The sequence below is a fragment of the Camelus ferus genome, chromosome 2 (genome assembly GCF_009834535.1).
Source record: "Camelus ferus isolate YT-003-E chromosome 2, BCGSAC_Cfer_1.0, whole genome shotgun sequence".
NCBI classification, from domain to species: domain Eukaryota; kingdom Metazoa; phylum Chordata; class Mammalia; order Artiodactyla; family Camelidae; genus Camelus; species Camelus ferus.
This window is the reverse complement of record NC_045697.1, coordinates 77,007,718-77,025,641: the sequence shown is the minus strand read 5'-3', so window position 1 is coordinate 77,025,641 and position 17,924 is coordinate 77,007,718. Positions and strand designations below refer to the sequence as shown.

The 17,924-nt window shown below is 36.2% G+C and overlaps 1 protein-coding gene across 1 annotated transcript in view; it reads left to right on the top strand.

Moving 5' to 3' along the window:
* The window catches only part of COL25A1 (collagen type XXV alpha 1 chain), a 418,027-nt gene that overhangs the window by 1,884 nt on the left and 398,219 nt on the right, over positions 1-17,924 (top strand). Inside the window, 1 exon segment of the mRNA XM_032461611.1 lies at positions 263-332. Coding sequence (XP_032317502.1) covers positions 263-332 — 70 coding nt within the window.

Here is a 17,924-nt window from a genome sequence, read left to right as displayed (position 1 = left end):
CATTGACTGCATATGCTTGAGCTGAGACAGAGAGTGGTGGTAGTTGAAGAATGGAGAAAGATGTCCAGCAGTCTTGATATCATGTCAATGGTCATTTTCTTTTTTTAGGGCTTGGGTACTGTTACCTTTTGACTAAAGTCCAAGTACATATGTAAACATTAGTTATGTAGGCTAGTAAATCAAGCATATGGCCAGAGAGTCCCTAAAGAATCCATTTCTCTAATGCTACTGATGATTGTTAATATCTCTTCTTTTCCTACAGAAATCCTATGAACATATGGCTAAAATAAGAATTGCAAGAGAAGCACCTTCAGAGTGCAACTGCCCGGCAGGTAAAATGGAACTTACTTAACAAGGGTTCCTCCATAGCAGAGCATTTTAAAACAAAGGTCCTGTGTCTGTCAAGTCTGCCTGTAATAATAGTAAAGAAAGAATGCAGACCCAACTTACTTTAATAAAACCAACATGTCTGAGTAAAAGAATGGCAAATAAAGCCCCAAATATTATTTTAAGAAGCATACCAAGGTCTGTTAAGGGAAAGCAAAGAAGATAGAGATAATCACCAAAGAAAATACAGGCAAGGTGTTGTCCAAAGACAACGTTCTTAGATTCATAGATTGAAAATTATTCTTCAATTTTATTCAATTTTAATGTGTGTGGTGAAAAAGACTGCAGAACATGTTAGTTTCTGAATCGCTTAGTGGTTGCATTAGTGCAGGTTTCTATTTGTTGTTTTTGACATATGATTGTGTTAGTAAGCCACCTTCACTTCTTGAAGTGCTTTTATTTTCTATCAGAAAGGTTCTCTCTCCTATTCTGTAGCTAAAGATGTGGATTGAAAGGAAATTAGTTCTTTATGTTGAGCTTCTCATTACAAACTATTGCATTCTCGATGACTTCTCAGAAAAGGCTTATATATATATATATATGTATGTATATATATATATATATTTTTTTTTTTATACCATTTTTCTGTGTAGCTTTAGGGAACTATATGATGACAGCATACTAGTAGAAGCATGGGTAAGAGAGACATCAATGAATAAAAACCCCTGGGTAACCATGATATCTTCCTTCACAGACCTCTGAGGCTTGGTAGTTGGTCATCTACGGGCCTCAAATTTAGAAGCCCTTGGAATATGTCCATTGGAAAGTGTCTAGTGGATTCAACTAATAGGTCATGAAAAACTCCAATGAGTCTTGAGATTGTTGTTTCAGATAAATGTTGTTAATGTGTTTATGAACATTTTGGTTTCTTTTACTATCATGTATAGAAAAGTAAGTGTCTTACTTTTTTTTTTTTCATGTTCAAGAACGTGATATTTAGATACTTATACTGCATGGAAAGACTAATTCCTTTGTTTATTAATTTTTACATTCTTAGTTTTTTTTTTTTTCCTCATGATAATTTGTTTTGACACAGCTAAACTAGGCACCATGTTTAGAAATTTCAAATGTCAGCTCCTGGTTGTACATCATATTTATGTTCTGTTACATTGATGACCATAATGGAACAGTATTTTTTTTTTTTTAATGAAGCCCTTTCAGTTGAGAACACATATACATTAGGTAACAGGAAGACAGAGTTAATGTTTGAAATTATAGGTTTCATTCTTAGTTGTTTTAGGTTGGGAAAGACCTCAGAAGTCAGAAATTTAAGGAAGGCACTTTTCCAGTGTGGGAATTAACTCACAACAACCTCATCAGCCTGCAGGGATTATTTAAATTCCCAAGACAGTTGGTAGGGGACTTCACTGATCATACCACTTAGAATCCAGCATTTTCTGTATACAATACTCTTGCTAGCTGTGTGAAAAATAACTAGGGTTAATTAATAGGATTCTTAGTGAACTTGATAAAGAGTAGAAAAGTGACAGCCATGGCACCGAGCTTAGTTTTTTGGGGGATTTAACTGCTTTATGATGTTTGATGTAAGCTGGTTGGTGAGGTCTAATTTGTAATCTGTAGGAAAGTCTTTACATTTAGAGTTCACTTCATGTTAAATCTTCCAAAATATCTTCCATTTTCTTCTTAATATATTAATTTAATAATAAATGTTGATTTCACCATAATAACAAATAAATAAATAAATGGTGATTTCCTCGTTTTTTTTGTTGGCTCTGTCTAATGGCTGCTTTACTTTCTTGCCACCACTAGAGCTCCACATTACACCAGTTTTCACCAGGTTACTCTCGAGGTATACTTTTGAAGGTGCACATTCCAACACACAGAATCAAACAGGTTTCTTGCTGACAGATCTCTAGCATAGAAACACTCTATTCTGCTTGTGGAATAATTAGACAATATCAAAATTAAGGCATCATGTTGAAAATAGTATCCTGGGGAAAACCAGCTATTTTGAATTGTGGTCAGGTGAGGTATTGTTTTAGGGAATGAATGGGCTGGCCAAGAGGATTAGAAAGGAGATATAGCACTTCCCACCTGGTTTAGGTTTCACCCTGGTTCGCAGTGACTAAGAGTTGTCACCCAGACATCTGTTTGTAGGGCAGAGTGAGACAAGTTTGTTACCTCAGCCCAGTTCCTGTGGACAGATGCCCACCCCTTGAAGTTGACACTCTTGTTGACAGTCTCCATCACAGAGCCAAGGACTGATAGCAAAGGCCGAATGCTGTGTTGTTTGTGTTCACTTTAATTGCTTTTGATAGAACTCAGTCCCAGTGAGGTTTATCCAGGTAGGCTACAAGGAAATCATAGAATTGAAAGTTTTTTTTTAAACACTAGAAAGAACTTTTGTGGGAGAGGTATAAGGAAGGCTATTATTGAATGGTTTTTCATTATAAGGGAAGTATTCTCTCGTTTAATCTTCACAACAACCCTGAGAGTTAAGTATTGGTAATCTCATGTTACAGCTGGAGAAGCTGGACTCAGAGGAGGTGACTAACTTAACATAGTAAAGACAAGGTCAGATTCATTTCCACATCTGTCAGAATCAAAAGCCCGAAGTCTGAGGAGGAATAGAGAGTATAGGTTTTGGAGCTGGACAGTTCTGGACTGAAATCCTGGGTCTGATACTAAATAACTGTGTGACCTTGGTCACACTATTAAACATCTCTGGGTTCCAGTTTCCTCATCTGCAAAAACATGGCTAATGCTACCTTCCTCATCATAGGTTGATACTTGACCTAACGTCTGGCATAGTAATAGCTATTTATTGGGTAATAGCAGTTACTATTCTTTTTAAAATCTTATGTGTTACTTAACGCCAATCTGGTCCATGGGGACACATGATATAGGTGGGAAAACTGAGACTTGGAGATGCATAACTTGCTCAAAGCTCCATGGCTAGTTGATAGTAGGTTCTGGACTAGAATGCTGTGCTTAATTAAACAACTATATCTGTAGATCATTCATGCAGATAATCAAGTAAGTCAGTATCTCTTGGTGCTACATCAATGAAGATGGGTTCTTTACAGATATTTGTATTAGTCTACTAAATTATTTTTACCAAAATTGTTGGAAGAACTTTTGACCTTGTAGGTAAACCATAATCGAAGTAGATAGAACCTACACTAAAAGAGTATAAAGGGATAAAGAGTGTCTTTACAGTTTTGATACCAGATGTTTTTGAAAAGAAGTACTTTAGTTGTCTGACTCATTTTCACACTTATTTTTAACAGCTTTCTTAAAGTATATTTTATAATATTTAAATCTATGATTTAAAGAGTGAAAAAAAATGGAGCTGGGCAACCATCACTACAATTTTAGATCACATCATCATTCCCCAAAATTCACATTTACTTTTTTTGTGTGCTCAGGAGAAGCTCTATTTTTTGAATATTTGCTTTAAAGAAACCTCAAAATAAAATTAAAAAAAAAACCATACAAATTAGAGTTCTATTTAGCAGAATATTTGATTTAGCAGTAGCTGAACTGTGGAAATCCAGCTGGCATCTGTGGCTTGGCCTCTCTAAAACTTGTCTTTTGTAGGAGAGAATAAATTGGCTCTTTCCTGTGGCTGTAGAATTCCGTTTTGGGTTCTGTTCTTGGAGTCCTACATAAAGTACATACAAAGTAGGCATATTTATGGGAAGGTTTCTATGATCCAGCTGATAAGGAACACTGGGAACCAGGCAGCCAACCAAAAGATGTTTAAGATCATAGAGTTTTCTGTACCTTACTCATGAGTAGTGTTGCCTGCCCAGGGTATGAAATATAAGAACCTCTGTGGCGTAAGGGACAGAGAATGTGAATGGGCAATAAAGAATCTGTAGTTCCAGTTATGATGACCAATAGTGGGCTTTCTTCCATGACAGCATTTCTGGAGGAGCAATCAGGATCGACTAATAAGACTGCTTTAATGATAGACCCTGTTACATTCAGATAAAGAACTTTTCCTGATCAAGGGCTTGCTTTAGTGTCATTGGAGTGATAGACTATAGATCTACGAATCAGTTCAACAAAAAATCCTGAAGATATTATGTCTGACAAATGAGTGAAATTTGGGGGAGTCCCAAAGAGTGTATTTAATCTATTCTTAAATCTTATTTTTGAATAAGGTATATTGATTTTCTCTTACAACAAATAAAATTTTGGTAAAAACAGTGCAAAAAAAAAAAAAAAAAAAAGAATCCAGAGTTCTAATCCTGGCTTTGCCATTAACAATCTTGGGGAAATCATTTCCAAGAATGACTTTTACAGACTCTATTTTCATATCCCTAATATAGGAGTGTTGGGTTAGAGTGATTTTGAAGGGCACTTGTCTGTTCTCCAGGTATGAAGAGCCTATTGTGTGCTAAATATCTAGATACGGGGAAAATGCTGATGAATAAGGCAGACTTGGCATCTGCCCTCTTGGTGCTTACATTTCAATGAGGATGACAGACATTTTAAAATGACATGAATTTACAGGCATGAGAAGTACAACCGAGAAAAAGTATAGTATGCTTTGGAGTGCATGACCAAAGCTTCTTCCATACTGTAAATACTATGGATTTTTTTTTTTTTCTTTATTTGGTAGAGGGCGAGGGGGAAAGAAATTCATAGTAGGAGAAAATCATTAACATGAGAAAATCTGGCTTCTGATAACATATGAAAGCTCTAGCCATGGATAAAAGCTGATCTGCATAGCCTCACCTGGCTTTTGGTTTTCCAAGAATTTATGGCCAAATGAAGGTACACTGATACTTGGTTTGCATACACTGATACCCAACTGAAATAAAAAGTGGTTCTAATATATAAAAGATTGTGTAGATAGGATGGTGACCTGTTTTTCTACATTACTTCTGCAAACAGGGAGATTCAGGTTGAATAAGAGTTGAAGCTTCCTGCATGGTGGGACTGAACATTTCCACCAGACCTGGTCCTCAGCCTTCACAGATGATGATGAAAGTAGCACATCTAGTCATCTGCTCAGAGAGCTTAATTAGAGATAGAAAGACATACTGTATAATTTCTGAGGTCCTTCCACACCCTCCAAGTCTCTGATAGTGATTATATACAAAGTAAGTTCAAATGTAGGCAAGTAGAAGTATCTCTGATTCATAAATATGAGTGACACAGCCTCTGGTAACTGGTTTTGTGGCATCTTCTCCATTGATGGTGGAATTAAATTTTAACTGTATCTTTAAGGTTGTGTACCCTTTCCAATTATATGAGAAGACCTTTAAATTACCTTGCTAACATAAATTTACTTTATCATATAAAACTCATATTTCCTACTAACATGGTTTTTCAATTACACTGTACATTTTTCCTAACCAGCTACCCAATGAATGGAAAGAGTGCACCAAGTAAGGACATATGTATAGATTTTCAATTATGTAAGGTAAAGAATTGTCAGAAACGGGTTGCAAAAAGAAAGCAAAATAAAATGCCATAAGTGTTATTTAAATGAGAATAGCAGGCAGTCCCCTCCTCTTGTAAAGCCAGACAATACAGTGTGGCATCTGAGTGCCTCAAAGCCTTCATGTTAAATGGTTTCAGTCCTAATGAGTACAGCAGTTTGGGTGTAACACTTTTAGTTGGTTCAGTAGTGACAACTGGCAAAATGCCCTGTCACCCAAAGGACTGGGGACAAATTACCTCTTGAAGCAGTGTTCTTGTATCTTAGCTTCTCTTCTGTATCTCTTGTCTGAAAATTACTAAGAAGCAAATCCTTGAAGTACTCTTTTCTCTTTCTTACCTTAGTAATTCTGTTTTTCCTGAGCTGGGAATTATTGAAGAGAAGGGCATAAATTCTGCGTAGGGATTAATTTTTTCTAGCTCATTTGAAGGATGTATAGATGCAAGTAGCCTCTCAGGGCCTTAATAACCTATTGTGCTTCTGATTGGTTTGTAACTGTGCAAAATCAACTACATAGCATATTAAAAAAGAGTATTCGAATGTCAAAATTAGGTCTAGGAGTGGAGAAGGGCATCCTCTCATCAACAAGATTAGGTAATTGACAACTGGTAGGGAAACATGCCAGAATTAGGACTGTCTTACAGTTCGGGGGGGGGTGCTGTGTGCTGCAGGGGGAACCTCATGAGGTTCTCATCAAATAATATCAATCTATGTTGTCTTGAGTGGAAATCATCCAAAACCTATTATGAAAAAGCATTTTTATACCATCCTTCCACTTTCTAAATACCACTTGGTGGTTGGAAGCTGAGGATGTGAAAACAATATATGAGTCAGTCTGGGCTGCAGGCAATAGCCCAGTAAGTGACCGCTAAGCATAGAAACATCTCCACCCTCCCTGGTTTGCCAGTACGGGTGAAGTTCCATGCCGTGGTTTAATGCACCGTGATATTTAACAGTTTTTTTGGAATTTGTGTTAAAAATGACTGTGACACACCCGCATACTGAATTCTTAGACATGCACAGTTACTGTTTCATTGGGGATGTGTTCAGCAACCTTATAATTAAAAAATATTTTTCAATCAACTTTTAAAAAGGAGGAGATGCAGGAGAGTGGGAAGCAGAAGTAAGTGGAGTTCACTTACAAATTAAAATTGAGCACTTTTCATTGGCGTCATATATTCCTTCACATGACTGTTCTGTGTCGTTTAAATGATAGGATTCCTCGAAGAAATGCCACCAGATGGCAGGCATCTTCCCTTCGTGACCACAAGGAGGAGGAACTGAGCTGAATGGTGGGACTTCCTCTGTTCTGTCTGCTCCTTCTCAATTGAATTCCTAGACAACTTCTATCTCTTGACTTCTGTTTGCTATGGAAAAGTTTAAATGAGGGAGCAAGTAATTTCTTCCGTCTATATTTGAAGACTAGAATATACTATCAGCTTTAAGATATTTAAAATAGTTTAATAAATTTCACATTTTTATTAGTCAAAAGTGCAGTTATTTAGTGGATAAATTCACATATATGAACTTGAGGCTGGTATTCCAGTAGCTAGAAGAAATTAACTAAAAGTAATTGAATTTACCAGTTGGGGGATTTTGTGCTTATATTTTGAAATTTCTCAAAATCAAGAATCATTTGGCATCATTATCATGCTTTTGACATAATTTCATCTGGAGTCTCCATTTCAACTTCAGTCACCACATAATTTCATAGCTGGAATGCATTCTTAATTTTTCTCATACTGTGTTCCTTAGTCTAATTGGATAGTCTGAATTGCCAGGAATGCCAAAAACTGTTCACTTGGATATTCATAATTTAGAAATCCAGGCTTCTGGATTATGTACATAAAATTTTTATTCTTGTATTTTAAATGTTGTCAGCAGATATTTTAAAAAGGTTCTCACATTTAGGCTAAGTGGCTGAGTAAATTTGATGAATTGTAGCCAGCACTAGCTTGTATATTATGGTAATATTAAGAGTCAGAATATGTCTAACTAGAAGTATACTTGTTTTTGACAAAAGTAAAATTTCTTTATTTAGAGTTCACATGTAAGGAAAGTGAAAAAGGGGAGGAAAAGCCACTCACATCCTGTAATCTCTTGGAATAATACCTCTTTACCATCATATTTAGCAAGCTTGGTAGCTTTTAGAGTTTCTATTATAATATAAGTCTGGACAATTGTTAAAGAGTCAGAGGGATTCTCCATTATAGCTCTGTCTCCAGCATCCTCTTTTGCTCTTGTAGCAGCTAATGGGAGAGAAAAATCTTATAGGAATCTCCTTCCATAGGAGTCTCTATTACAGGGTCAGAAAAGTGGTATTATTTTTGATCCTTAAAATGCTAGAACTAAATATGCCTGGAAAATTGACCCAGTTCTTTCTCAACATTCCTGTATCTTAGTTCAATTTGGGCAGTTATTAAAGGTAAGTGGTTTATATTATCTTTCTAGGAATTATGAAACTCCGATTTGTCTCAGGGGTTCCAGAATCCAGCTGGCATTTTTAAGATGTACATGATATGATCATAAGATAAAAACATTTCCATAAACCATGCATGAAAACCAACCTTTTGACTTTAAAGTCAGGCTAGAAATGCTGGCAAATTTTAGGCCCTTGCCAGCAAATTCTGGAATATTAAAAATCATTTTTTACTGAAAAAATTAGGGCTCAAGGTCAGAGCCGATGAAATTTGAATGAACACAAGCTAATAGCTGCCTATCTGAGAATGGTTATCAATCTGGTTGAGGGTCAAGTGAGTTAAGTATGTTAAGGATCAGGTGGCCCTCGTGGGCAGATCCTGATACTAGCTGCTAAGAGGTCTCACAGAGTAATGGCATTCCATTTCCTGAGGGAGTGGGTTGGGAGTCCATTTCTACCAATCTCATTTGTGAGCTCCACGTCCGGGGTTCTGGTTTGTATCTGTGTATCTCTAGGGCTTGTGGTAGAGTTCTCTATAGAAAGTTAGCTATAAAAGCTAATAATGATCATAATGAAGATCTGTCAACTTGACTTGGTTGAGAATTTTTATTGTGGTTTATCTCTTTACATACACTAATATCCTTATCCCCATGCCTTTTAAAACATTTTCTCTGAGGGCTTTGTCAGCCAAAACGTATTAAAGCTAATACAAATCTTAGCGGTCAAGTGTTCAAGGGTTTTCCAACGTTTCTCAAAGAGGCTCAACCTTTAGAAAAAAATGAAATCTTATGAGAAAAGCCATTATATGAAACTGGTTACAAAGTTAGCTACACACACAATGATTGACCTCGGAGGTCAGAGGGGCAGAGGCCAAAGCCCTACATGTTCTTTCTTTCTTTCTGCTGCTCACCCCACTCCCCCATGATGGCCCCTGAGGTATCTCCGAAGAACTTCAGGACTCCACAGGAAACTGTTATAAAATTACTGAAAGTTCAGTCCCCAGTGTGATTCCATTTCCTCTGTCTTTAGAGATACTGTATGCTTGCCAATACAGAACTCATCTCCAAAATTCTGTAACTAGAAACATTACAAGGAATGATGGAAGCAAAATTATTTATTAAAATGAATGGAATCCAGAAATGACTGCTGATATAGTATTGTTCTTTAATGAGTTGTAATAGTCCAGCAAAGGAGATATAATAGAAGTAGTGCTGGAAAGCTGGAAAAGTGCACTGTGTAACTGAGCATGGTACTGTGCATCAGGAAATCAGTATCTCACTTCATCCTTTTTCTTAAAGTTAACTTATTTTTAAAGCTTTCAAGTCACAATATTGCTCTTGTTTTTTATGATAGTTTTTGTGTTTTTTTTTTCAAATTTCTTTGTATTTTTACTTAGTCTTTAATTTTAGATACTAATGTGGGGCTTTCTCACCAAGTTACAGCAGTCCATTGCCTTTTTATATATTTATTTAAAGCAATAGATTTTTAAACTAATAGTTAATACTTGGTTTGTGAAGTAGTATACAAAAAATAACTATCCCCAAATTATGCTTTTCATATAGAAAATTTATAATATGAGAAAGTTGTTGTTAAAGATACTTCTAAGATCTTTGAGACTTTCTTACTGATCTGATTCTTATTTCTGTTAAACTGATGATGTTTATCTATTGAAATTTAAATTGACAGTACAATGTGAATTTATGAATTGTGCACGTGTGTTTAAATAATAGTAGGAAAAATTTTCAGGAACTAACAACACTTTAGCTAATACTGAAGGGATATATGTAGTACCTTTCAGAGTGAAAGTGTAAATCTGGGTACAGCCATACTGTAAGAAGTACTGCAAAAGGAAGTTTGAAAGACAATACTCTTCCTCCCACTGGAATGAACGTCCACTGTCAACAGCGATGCTGTTTACTGTATAGTTGTAGACGGTAGTTTGGCCAAGTGCAGCACCTGCCTTGACTGTCTTATTGGGCAGATAATAGAATGACAACTGTACAAGTTACTGAGTTTTGACAAGCAATTAATTTCCTCCTTAATACACAGTCTTAAACTATGGATTTCCAGGAAGTCTGGAAGAATAAAATGATTTTTCTTTTTAAAATTACTTTAGTTACTTTGCCTTTTGAGGGAAGACAATTATTAGTAAAGCAGCAAAGCTAGATTGTACATATACTAAAGGCTGGAAAGATCATATATGCCAGCCAAAGCTATTGTAAGCTGCAAAAAAGAGGTTTAACCGAACCAACTGTATCCCCTAAATTTACTGTCAGAACCCTACAGACTGACGACTGCCCAGGAGTTTAAGCAGCGAGCTTGACGGCGTGGCTTAGTCCTACTATACATGTTATGCATCTGGAAGTTTTTCATAAACGAAGAACTCCAACGTTAAGAAATCACATCTGTAAAGAAACCAGGGCTTTATGTTCTTGTATATAGTTTCTTTCTGTACATAGTTAAACACTGAATTTCAGCTACTTCTGAGGATACTTTCATGAATATTGCTTTGGTTCTGTAATCAAGTTCTGTATGAGGCCTGCTATGTGTTGGTGGCAAAATTTATGTTACCATTTTTGGAATATTAAAAAGAAAGTTATTTTTATGGCAAAAAGTATCCTTGAATTGAGAGATCTGAAGTATACCTTCTATTTTCTGTGTATGAGCCCCTGACACATTAGACTCAGAATGTATTTTATTCTTTTAAGCTGTCATCTGTTTGAGCAGAAGACCTTTGCTTTCAGCCTCAATCCTCAAAAAGAAATCCCAGATAGAGGAATTTTGTAATCAGTAACATTTATCCCCTAGATATGTGTATGATACATCATTTTTCTCATTTGCAAAATTTTTAAGTCCCCACTTTAGTTTAACTGTGTCATATGCTACCAATTTTTTTTTTAATTTTATTTTTTACTCTTCAGTATAGTAATGGTTGTTTATTTTCTGTCTTTATCCAGGTTCTTATCTTGTGGGTTATGTGGTACTCAATTTTCTTATTGTTGCTAAAATTATTTAAAGGACAGTTCCTTTCAGTTGGCTTTATATACTTTATATACTAGACCCTTGAGGGTAGTGCTGATAGCTGTGCCTGTATTACTGACGTGATTTACATAAGTGGCCTTTAAGATGGTAGCACTGAAAATTTGTCTAAGGTAGAGACCACTCTTAGAAGACTCAGTTTCCTGTGTCTGGGTATCAGTGAGTAGTTCCTAACATAAAAGAAAAAATGCTGACCTTGCCCCTGTGTTTTGGGGTGCTGTGCCAGGCCCTTACATTATTTACATAGGCCACATTTGCCTAGTTTGAGCATGTGGCTGCCTCTGGGATTCTGTGCTGCTCTTTTGTCCATCTTGGCTTTGGCTTCATTTATCTTATCTACTAGTCTGGCTTTTAATTGGACACTTTCACCCAGTTCCCATCATATTCATTCATGTGTTACCACTTCAGACGACTTGCTTTTGGTCCATACTCTAAGATTTATTCGCCTATTCTTGGCCAGTTACCTCTCCCATTGGTCCCTGTCTTGTTTGATCTCCTTCTCCCGCTACCTACCCACAATGTTCGCTTTACTAGCATCCCAAACAGCTCAGCCCTCAGCTGCCCAGGTATATGGATACTCTTCTCTGATCCTACCTGTTTCAGTTGTCTGAGCCCACTGGGATTTTGGCAGAAGAATGGCTGAAGCTAGATAATGGCCCTGCCCATACATTCTAGGAAGAAAGTATGTTAGAATAGGGCCGAGGGTAGGTGGGGATACATTGAAACTACACGGTCATTGGTGAGTATTTTTGCAGGGAAATATTTACCTTCTTCGGAAGTACCTTTTGTTCTGGTAGTCTCATATTGCCATATGAGGAGAGAGTTAATTATAAATATTAAATATTTGGGATATTAGTATCTAAAATTTCTATATTGTGGGTAGTAACTGATCTCTGGTATTACTTAACTCCAGCCAACTCTGGCAAAGGTGAAGTGGTCATGTGTGTAGTAATCTGTTTACAACCCTTTTATTCAATTAATAAAATATTTATTGTGATTTATTATGGATAAGACCCAGCGCCATATGCCTTAGTATTTAAAGAAATAAGTAGGCTGCTAAGTTCTTATGAAGTAATAATGGTGTCAGATATGCAGACTGGACTGCAAGAGAAGTAAAAACTACAAAAGTATATAGCCTGTAGCCAACTGTATCCACTTTTAATGGGTTTAAAACTACAATGATAATTGGTATTTGAACTCAATTCCAGTTCATTTACTTTTCATGATTTCAAAAATAGCAACATGTTATTACAGAAGTTGATATTTGAATTTTTAAAAAACTTTTTTCTAGAAAATCGAGTTCTCTAATGAGTATTGTGATACTTTGTGGAAATGTTTGTGACATACCACTTACATGGTTTTTCCAAAAATAAATGATCTCTGTCAGTTGTTAGGTCAGGTGTAACATTTTTAACCCCTCTCCAGGCTACTTTCCATGGTATTTATTTATTTATTTATTTATTTATTTATTTAACATTTTTTTATTGATTTATAATCATTTTACAATGTTGTGTCAAATTCCAGTGTTCAGCACAATTTTTCAGTTATTCATGGACATATACACACTCATTGTCACATTTTTTTCTCTGTGAGTTATCATAACATTTTGTGTATATTTCCCTGTGCTATACAGTGTAGTCTATTCTACAATTTTGAAATCCCAGTCTATCCCTTCCCACCCTCCACCATCCTGGTAACCACAAGTCTGTATTCTCTGTCTGTGAGTCTATTTCTGTCCTTTATTTACGCTTTGTTTTTGTTTGTTTGTTTGTTTTTGTTTTTGTTTTTTAGATTCCACATATGAGCGATCTCATATGGTATTTTTCTTTCTCTTTCTGGCTTACTTCACTTAGAATGACATTCTCCAGGAGCATCCATGTTGCTGCAAATGGCATTATGTTGTCGGTTTTTATGGCTGAGTAGTATTCCATTGTATAAATATACCACTTCTTCTTTATCCAGTCACCTGTTGATGGACGTTTAGGCTGTTTCCATGTTTTGGCTATTGTAAATAGTGCTGCTATGAACATTGGGTGCAGGTGTCATCCTGAAGTAGATTTCCTTCTGGATACAAGCCCAGGAGTGGGATTCCTGGGTCATATGGTAAGTCGATTCCTAGTCTTTTGAGGAATCTCCACACTGTTTTCCATAGTGGCTGCACCAAACTGCATTCCCACCAGCAGTGTAGGAGGGTTCCCCTTTCTCCACAGCCTCTCCAGCATTTGTCATTTGTGGATTTTTGAATGACGGCCATTCTGACTGGTGTGAGGTGATACCTCATTGTAGTTTTGATTTGCATTTCTCTGATAATTAGTGATATTGATCCATGGCATTTATTTTTAAGGAGACCAGCAGGCTTTCTTAAATGTCCGTTCAGATTCTATGGTCATGTTTTCTAATGAAGACAGAATCTCTGGGTCTTGGCTAGACTGTCTTGGGTTTTAAAGAACAGAGCTCCACTTAGGTAGCTTTAAATAACAGTGGTGCATGGAGTCTCAGCTTTGTCACTGTTGACACCTTGGGCTGGATAATTCTTTGTTGTGGGGGCACTTCTATGCATTGTAATATGTTTAGCAACATACCTGGCCTCCTTTCACTGGATACCTGTTGCATTCAGTTTCCACAGCAAAAAGATGGCTTAGCACTGTCAAATGTCCCCCAGGGGTCAAGATCACTGCGAGATGCGAACCTCTTTTCAGGATACCCAGTGAGTGAGGAAGGCAGGAATATCAACTCTGCAGCTGGCCCTCTGGAAGAACAGGAGGTGGAAGGTGATCGGAACAGTCAGGACGAATCGTCATCCCCTTAGCAGGAGGCGTCCAGTGCAGTGCCCTCTGAGCTGAAGAACTTTATCTCTGCTTCTACAACTTTTGTCAAGGCCACTCTCCTCTCCTCTCTCTCCTTGTGGCTGCTTCTCTTTTTGACCTTGTGGTCAAGGTCAGCCCAAGGTTGACCTCTTTTCTTTGTGTTTGGTTACAGCTTTGTCGTTATCGTTATTAAAATAATACAGGCATATGACAAAAAAGCCAACATTTGTATTAAAAGTGGTATACCAGGAGGAGGAGGGACAGCTCAGTGGTAAAGCGTGTGCTTGGCATGCATGAGGTCCTGGGTACTGCCAATAAATAGAAGCAGCTGTACAGTTACCCATCATGAAATTCACCTCACCAACTCATGAAGACTACAAAGCCATCTTGGATTGTCATCTTTCAGTCTTGTAAAATCAAAACAGTCTTTTTAAAAACCTACTAAAATTTCTTGATAATAAATGTGTCAATTATATGCAAAAAAAACCAAACAAACAAACCTAATTACCTCTCCTCTCCCAAACCGTAAAAATACAATAAATTTTAAAAAACCTTAAGAAAAAGTGGTACATGATATCTCTTCCCAGAGGAGTCTACTGCGAGTAGTTTCTTGTGTATCTTTCCAATACAAATGGATTTACATCATTCTTTTTAAAGACTGTATTCTATTATATAAATGTACCATAATATATTCAATAAGTAGGCAAATCACTTTTAAAAGTCCAAATATTGCTTCCTATTTCTGATTTTCCTGTTTCTCGAGGAAGATTGCTTTGATTTTATACTTCTATTCCACACAGTCTGTATATATGGGAGCTTAATACATACATGTTGATGAAATATTATTACTGATGTGATATGCCGATGATAAATATGAACAACTGCTCTCAAAAAGCAAATGCCCTGATAGCCCTGATTTGTAGCATTTGCAGATTTTCAAGGTGTGAATATCCTACAAGTGTCAATTGCAGCTTAACAAAGTGACATTAGGAAGTGATAAATTTGAGTGTTTACCAGCTTTGTTTTTAATATAATTTATTTCATTGTACTGTTATATAATTGAAATTTAAACAATGACTGTGTTTAACACTGGGCTTCACAAAATTCTGAAAAATGACAATCGGATCCCTCAAGTTAGCTTCCAGTACCTGCTGGCACTGATATCCCCGATTCCATATAGAGTGTGTTGCGTTGTTCGTGGTAATGTCTCCAAGTAGTAATCCTGTCTCTGATAGGATTTTAGAATCTCAATGTTGGGAAGGTCTTTAAAGGTTATCCAGACTTACATTGCTCATGGTACTTGAATTCCCTCAGTGACATTCTGGCTCTGTGGTCATTAACTTATGATGATCTCTTGAATAGACCACTCAATCTTTGAACTGGTCTGTTAAAAAGCTTCTTTTTGTTAGGTTGAAATTCATCTTCTTCTGGGCATCTACCATTTGATTCTGTACACCATCCCTGCCCTGTGTCATAAAATAAATCAAATACCTCTGTCACATGACAACTCTTCAAATACTAGAAATCACCTATTATATTTCTTACTAAGGTTTTTATTTTTGGAATAAATGCCCTTGGCTCATTCAGGCATTACAATTTGTCTACTTCTTTCTTAACATGTTGCACATTGATTTGAATAAAGCCCCAGATGGGGCATGGGGGGCATATATGAGAGGGACAGTGAAGAGAACTTCTCTAGTTCTTCTCTACTTCTAACTAATGCAGCCTAAAATTACAGTAATTTTCTTGCTGGCTCCATAAGTCTATTGACTGACACTGATGAAAACCCCTAAGTATTTTTCATATATGCAGCTGTAAAGTCTTGTTTCCTCACTCTGGATTGTACAGTTTTGTTTTTTTTGGGGGGGAGAGGGGAGGCAAATGAAGACTTTATACTTATTTTCACTAAATTTTCATCTATTTTAATAGAACCCAACTCCAGCCTTGTCACGATTTGTTGGGATCATGATTTTTTCCATACATTTCCAACTCCTCTTGGCTTCATATTATTTGGAAATTTGATGAAGTGACCAACATTGTTTTCTTCTGATTTTGTGATGAAATGCCTGAACTTACAAGAGCTCAGGACAGAATCAAGTGGCTTTCCAGAAGTCTTTCCCTTTTGGTTCCCATTAATTTATTTACGAGCACCTTTGGAATTGTCTTTCTACCAGTGATCTATCCACTCAGTTGTCTTTTATTTATTGCAATGCGTCCAGTTGTGTTCCTTAGAACACCATTTCTTTTTCATGTTAACAAATGTTCTGAGGAAGAAAGTTTCAAGACAAGTTAGAGGTGCGCTGGGTTAAACCAATACAAGCAGATTTATTTACTGTAGGATTTGTGCATTGTGAATCTTCAAAATGGTGAATATAATGTATCATGTTTTAAACAATTATGGTCATGGTACTGTTTTTTCTGTTTAGGTAAAATAATATGTCTAAGAGAAAATTGTTCTTTGAGTTGATAAATGTTTTCCACCAGGGCAAAATATGGAGAAGTAGTTTGGAAGTTTTCAGAACTTTAGCTGAAATGGTCCAAGGTTAATTAGGAAAGTGGCTCCCAACTTGTAGAAGTAGAGTTCCTGACTTTGTAGGAAGGAGGAGATGGAGGAGAAGAAGGAGGGCAAAATATAGTGTAACTGGGGATAGATACTCCAGGGAGGGCTCAAGTCTAAAGACAGAAAGCAAATACAAATGTGTGTGTGACGTTTACTAGACTGGAGACTCCTGTCATCAGGAGGGAGTGTAAGACCTACCTAAAAGTGTTCAAATTACTTTTTAAAGCACTTTGCCAAACAAAAACCAATATTTGGGTGCTACTTAGTCTGATCTGAAGGCTGAACTTCTTGGTAGCATGCGTCTAATTCAGCTATACACAGAGATGCTCCTTTTATTTTTTGGAGAAAAATTGAATACCTTTTATTTCATATAATATTTTTCCTCATTAATACAATTATCCTCAGTTAAAGTTGTTTAGTTTTCTTTGTGACATATTTCAGGGTATTCAGACTATTCTTATATATGAAAGTTTTTTTTTTAACACCTTTATTGTGGTATGGTTCCTGTATAGTAAACTGCACATATTTCAGATGCACACTTTGATGAATTTTGTTGGATGTATACAGCAGTGACACTGCTACCATTATCAAGATAACTAACATTTCCATCACTCCCAAGAGGTGCAGTTTTCGAATTTTCAATTTATCCCTTCTCACCCCCTTTAACCGCTGGTAACCATAAATTTGTTCTCTATGTCTGTGCAAACTGTTCTTATGTTGATTAAAAACATTATAATATTTATATTTTCTTAAACATACGATCTTCATCCTTTGTTTCTTCAATGATCCACCATGAATAGAATAACAATAATAGAACTTAAATAATATAACTAGATATGAGATACAATAAGTATTTAAGTTATATCAAAGCCTTTTATGTAGAGTATGAATCAGGCAGCTTAATAATATATAGCTTAAATGAATGTTGTCAAGACATCAAACTGTATCAGCAAACTTAAATTCTTTTTCTTGTAAAGGTAGAAAAAATAGTTTCTTTTTTTTTTTTTTGGGGGGGGTAATTAGATTTATTTTTTTAGCTTTGTTTTTTAATAGTGGTACTAGGGATTGAACCTAGGACTTTGTGCATGCTAAGCATGCACTTTACCACTGACCTATACCCTCCCCTGCAAAATAGTTTCTTATAAAGGTAGTACACACTCATTATAAAACCATGTTAAATTTTTGCATGATATTCATATGGATTTTTCATAATTTAACTATTTCTCTCTTTTTAATGCCTTTTTATGCCTACTTTTAATGCTTTTATAAGTAACTTCACAGTGAATAATCTATGTG